Raw genomic sequence first — 6,008 nt, forward strand, 5'->3', positions numbered from 1 at the left:
CCCAGCCCTGATATTTCACCCCTCCAATCCCCATCCTCCAGTCCTGATATCCCTCCACTCCAGTTCTGGGAAAAAATATGGCAAAACAAGTTATTATTAGTGGCAATAAATGCCTTGACGAACAATTGACAACACGAATTTAAAATATTCCTACAGCAGAAATCTTCAAAGAACATTACACAAAACTTCCAGAAGGAATTATGATAATACAAATAGATGATATAAATCTCGCAGTATTAGAATCATATTCCCCACAGACTTCGGTCTTCCGAAGTTGGACTTCAGTAAGTCCATGTATGAGGACCTGTGTCAAACCAACCCACGAGCCCCAGTAAAGAAAAAGGGCAAGGCCGAAAGCCACTGGTGCCAAGGTAAGTAGATGGCTTGTATTCATGTTGGTTGTTTGAATGTGTGTGGCCTGGGGTCAAACTGGAAGCAAGGTCACTTCCTTAATGACATCAGGTCGTGCAATTTGGATGTCATTGTTGCTATGGAAACCCAGTTAAGGGGGACAAGAGATCTCCTCCCACTATTTGATGGCTCAGTACTGCCTGACTGGCCTTCGTGCGGGTGAGACGTAAAAGCACCCACTACACTCTCTGAGTGGTTGGCGTTAGGAAAAGGCATCCAGCTGTAGAAACTCTGCCAAATCAGATTGGAGCCTGGTGTAGCCATCTGGTTCACCAGTCCTCAGTCAAATCGTCCAACCCATGCTAGCATGGAAAGCGGACGTTGAACGACGATGATGATGATGAAGAGTTTTTTTCCTCTGCAGGCTGTCCTATTGGCAGAACAGCCATGAAAGATTTATTTATTTAAGCTGTTTTCTTTTAATCTCTTCATGTTTTTTCTTGCCTTTTATTCTTTCTAACATTTTCCTTCATATAGACTTCGTTGTTAATCTGGGTTTAGTCTTTTGCTTGTTGCTGTCGATGAATTGCAGCCATGCTGGAGCACAGAGTTTAGTCAGAAAAAGTCAACTCCATGACTTTTTTTTTTTTCTAAGCCGGTACTTACGTTATTAGTCTCTGCCAAATTACTATTTTACAGGGACATAAACAAACCAGTTGTGGAGGCGCAATGGCCCAGTGGTTAGGGCTGCGGACTCGCGGTCATAGGATCGTGGTTTCGATTCCCAGACCGGGCGTTGTGAGTGTTTATTGAGCGAAAACACCTAACCTAAAGCTCCATGAGGCTCCGCCAGGGGATGGTGGCAAACCCTGCTGTACTCTTTCACCACAACTTTCTCTCACTCTTACTCCCTGTTTCTGTTGTGCCTGTAATTCAAAGGGTCAGCCTTGTCACACTGTCACGCTGAATATTCCCGAGAACTACGTTAAGGGTACACGTGTCTGTGGAGTGCTCAGCCACTTGCATATTAATTTCACGAGCAGGCTGTTCCGTTGATCGGATCTACTGGAACCCTCGACGTTGTAAGCGACAGAGTGCCTCCACAAACAAACCAGTTATTTGGATAGCTTTAATAGATTAGTAAATGTTTATTTCTATTGTTTTTCAGTTCAGAAACACAATATAATTTTCACTTTTGTAGTTTTACTGTTTAGGTATTTTGTATTTATTCAGTTTTTGTTTCTCTATTTTTTTTTTCAGATTATCAAATATCATTGGAAGAACTGTTTATCAGATATCATCATCAGCATCATTTAACATCCATTTTTCCATGCTGGCATGTGTTGGACAATTTGATGTGAACAAATAAAACGGAACTGAGCCAGGCTTCAGTGTCTATCTTGGCCTTTAATATAAACCACGTCGCAATGTGTACTGAATGCCTGTTTTTGTGGCACGAACACTGGTGAGGACACGGGTTGGGTAGAGCACTGAGGGACAAGAACAATTGTCTAGCTGAAGAGGTGAATATATGGCTTGTTCATGTATACATGTATATGTAATCAATGTTATCTTTTCAAAGACTAAATGTTTCATAGAACAGACATAAATGTTCTTTATACACATTTATGATAGAATAACATTGAGGTATTTCTTCTCAACTAAGTTTCATAAAAACATTTCTCTATTTCACTGGCTGCAGTATTTATGAAAAGATTTTATATCTTAATTGAACTCTCATTGCAAAAGGATTCAAAGCATCTTCAGATATCATCAAAGATCACAACTGGTGGAATTATAGAAGTATGTATTGCATTAATGATACAAGAGAAGAAAATTGCTGCATTTTTTGATGAGAAAAGAAAAATTATGGAAAATGAATTGTGTAAGAAAGTTAACTGTTAAAAGGTAGTTGTAAAATACTGGTTTTTCTGATAATATGGAGAAGGAGATAGATAAAACATCATATCACTGTGATGTCTGTGATAAATCATTCTCTCGGAAACAGAAATTGAAGGTTCACAAATGCATTCGCATTGGAAAAAAACCACATGGCTTAAATATTTGTAGTGAATCATCCTCTCAAAGTAGTGATGTAACTAGACATAAACTCATTAATACAGAAAAGAAACCTTATTATTGTGATATCTGTGGTAAATCATTCTCTCGAAATGATAACTTAAGAACCCACAAACGTATTCACACAGGAGAGAACCCATATCATTGTGACATCTGTGGTAAATCATTCTCAAGAAGTGATCACCTAACTAAACACAAACGAATTCATACAAGAGAGAAGCCATATCACTGTGATATCTGTGGTAAATCGTTCCCTATAAGTAGTAAGGTAACTATTCACAAATGTAATCATATAAGAGAAAAACCATATCGCTGTGATATCTGTGGTAAATCATTCTCTCAAAATGCTAACTTGACTATTCATAAGCGAATTCATACAGGAGAGAAGCCATATCGCTGTGTTATCTGTGGTAAATCATATTCTCAATGTGGCATGTTAACTGTTCACAAACGAACTCATACAGGAGAGAGACCATATCAATGTGATGCCTGTGGTAAATCGTTCACTGCAAGAAGTGATTTAAGGTGCCACAAAGATATTCATAGAAAAGTGAAACCATATCGCTGTGATATCTGTGGTAATTTATTCGCTCAAAAACCTAACTTAATTGCACACAAACGGATTCACACTGGAGAAAAACCATATCGCTGTGATATATGTGGTAAAAAATTCAACCAAAAACATCATGTAACTGAACACCAACATATTCATACAGGTAGGAAGCCACATCGCTGTGATATATGTGGTAAAACATTCGTTGTAAATGCTAAATTAACTATACACAAATGTATACATACAGGAGTGAAACCATTTCGCTGTGATATCTGTGGTAAAACATTCCCTGCAAATTATAAGTTGACCAGACACAAACGTGTTCATACCGGAGAGAGACAATTTCCCTGTGGTGTCTGTGGTAAATCATTCCGTGAAAATTATACATTGACCATACACAAACGTATTCATACAGGAGAGAAACCATTTCGTTGTGATGTCTGTGGTGAATCATTCTCTCGACTATCTAACTTTACTAAACACAAAGGTATTCATATGTAAGAGAAACTGTATCAATGTCAAAATTTACTTAGTTAAACCTTTCACTCCCTACAAACCTTCAGTGACTTTTCTTTATTGTTCCCAACTCTGAGCTCTTTACCTCTCCCATATCTTGTTGGTTTTCAATTTATGTTGAAGTTTCCCTTATTTTACTTTTTTTTCTAAGAACGGGTATTGGCACTACACACAAATTCATTTTCATCTCTGTAGGTGATCCATATGTTTGACCTCTATCCTTTGACCTGTCCAGTATGTGAGGCTTTGCCAGGAACCTATTGCTTTTCTAGCATAGTTTTTAGGGTCATTGGGTCTCACATGCCCCTACATTGCAACAAGGACTTGAAGTTGCAGTGCAATATCAGTATTTATGCTGTACTGAACACAGTACAGTATGTGTAATATTTAACTTTTTATTATTAAAGTTGTTTCTTTTTTTCTCATTTGTATCATCATCATCATCATCGTTTAACGTCCGCTTTCCATGCTGGCATAGGTTGGAGAGTTTGCCTGAGGGCTGGCAAGCCAGAAGGCTGCACCAGGCTCCAATTCAGTGTGTGACTCATAGATTGGATGAGGAGAATGTGTGTCATTTTATTTTGTACTTTCTTGATTTGTTTGTAAATCTGTAGATATAAGCCAAATGATGATGGGTACAAACAAAGCAATTTATAGTCAAGTGCAAGTTCCACATTAATGCACCAGAATGTTCTCTTTTTCTCAGGACTTTTAATGATGCATTCACATCTGCTGGGAGGCTGACCTCTACAAGAGAGCAGGATATCATCTCTTGTCGGACAAAACATCATATCTGTTCTGTTTGCACTGGATTGCTTATTTTTATTGGAGTATTACATCAGCTAAGTAACAGCCACTTCATGTGATTGGCTGATTAGCTGACCAATAAGCATCAAGACATCACTTGATGCAACTTTCTCAAACCTAGTACTATCCTAATAAGGCTTATAAATAGACTAGTTTTGGATGCCAAATATCAGTGTTGGGAATTGTTACCATGGAAGCCACATTCTCAGTTTTCAACATCTTACAGTTGTTTTAACAACTTTGTATTCAGCCAAGCAAACAGGAGCTGTGGTAGTGCAGTTCTGTTTTAACAATAGTTCTACTCCAGAGCAGTGGAAAACTGCCACTGTCATTCCTCTGTACAAAAAGGGTGACTACATGTTGCCTGTCAACTATCATCCAGTCAGTTTTACCAGCTGCATTGCCAAACTGATGGAATCCTGTGTCAGGGAAACACTCTGGAATTCTCACAGCCTTATTTGGTCCTTACAGTTTGGATTTATCCCAAACTCCAGCTGCTGCGATCATCAAGTTTCTTGAAGACATCACCCAGGTCAGTGATGGCTGCTCATGGGTGAATGTTGTTTACCTTGACTTTACTAAAGCTTAATTCTATGCCACACAGAAGACTTGTGGTAAAACTCTCTGCAATGGGTGTGAAAGATGATCTTTTTAACTGGTTGGAGTCCTTCATTCTTAGCCAAAAAAGAGGTAGTCACGGTTCTAGGAGAGCATTCTTCACCCTGTGAGATATCATCTGGTGTACTGCAGGGATCTGTTTTTGGTCACCTTTTGTTTGTTGTATACACTAATGACATAGATGCCAACTTGAAGAATTTCACAGTGCTCAAATGTGCAGATGACATCAAGCTGTACCTTGAGATAAAAAGGACAGATCCTGAACACTAGATCTTTCCTGCAATCAGGTTTGACACAGTGCAACAATGGATCACGGACTGGCAACTGAAGCTGGCTGTGGACAAGTGTACCTCGATGCATTTTGAGAGGAAAACCCAGTGTCCACATACTCTCTCCACAATGCTATTATCAAGTCTTCTTGTGAACATGACACAGGGCATATACTGTCAGCACCGATTTGTGCTGGACAAAGCATATCTCTAAAACTGTCAAAAAGGCCAAGGATGTCTTGCCATCTCTCAGCAAGACCTTTGTCAGCCACTCTCCAGCTATCTATTTGAGGCTGTATATGGCTATGGTGTAGCCACACATGGAATTTGCATCACCAGTCTGGAACCCCTATCTTGCTCAGGACATTGGACCTCCTTGAAACTGCTCAGAGACGTGCAACCAAGCGAATACCCTCCATTAGGCATCTGTCATACCTTGCGTCCCTGGGCATAGGTACCTTGAAGCTCCAACATCTGGCAACTGACTTGGTAAACACCCACAAAATTATTAACCATTGCACACTCTCTGAGTGGTTGGCGTTAGGAAGGGCATCCAGCTGTAGAAACTCTGCCAAATCAGACTGGAGCCTGGTGTTGCCATCCGGTTTCACCAGTCCTCAGTCAAATCGTCCAACCCATGCTAGCATGGAAAGCGGACGTTAAACGATGATAATGATGATGATGATATATATATATATATATATAATTATGATAATATTAGGGAAAAAATTCCAAATTTACAGGGAAAAATTCAATTTAATTTATCAAAATTAAATTAAATTTCACAATATATAATATGTAAATATATAATTTAG

General features: G+C 39.0%; 1 protein-coding gene across 3 annotated transcripts in view; it reads left to right on the forward strand.

Moving 5' to 3' along the window:
• The window catches only part of LOC106884139 (zinc finger protein 271), a 29,750-nt gene that overhangs the window by 3,981 nt on the left and 19,761 nt on the right, over nt 1–6,008 (forward strand). The window contains exon 2 of one of the 3 annotated variants that reach the window (XM_052977704.1): nt 1,612–1,874. The exons of 1 other annotated variant lie outside the window; for it this stretch is intronic. Coding sequence is in view for 1 of the 2 variants with exons in the window: in XM_052977706.1 (XP_052833666.1) it covers nt 2,291–3,484 (1,194 nt within the window). In the remaining variant the exon portion in view is untranslated. Of the gene's footprint in view, nt 1–1,611; nt 6,003–6,008 lie in introns of those variants that run through there. One more of the 3 variants, XM_052977706.1, reaches the window with a different exon arrangement.

The sequence above is a fragment of the Octopus bimaculoides genome, chromosome 28, assembly GCF_001194135.2.
Source record: "Octopus bimaculoides isolate UCB-OBI-ISO-001 chromosome 28, ASM119413v2, whole genome shotgun sequence".
Taxonomy (NCBI): Eukaryota; Metazoa; Mollusca; class Cephalopoda; order Octopoda; family Octopodidae; genus Octopus; species Octopus bimaculoides.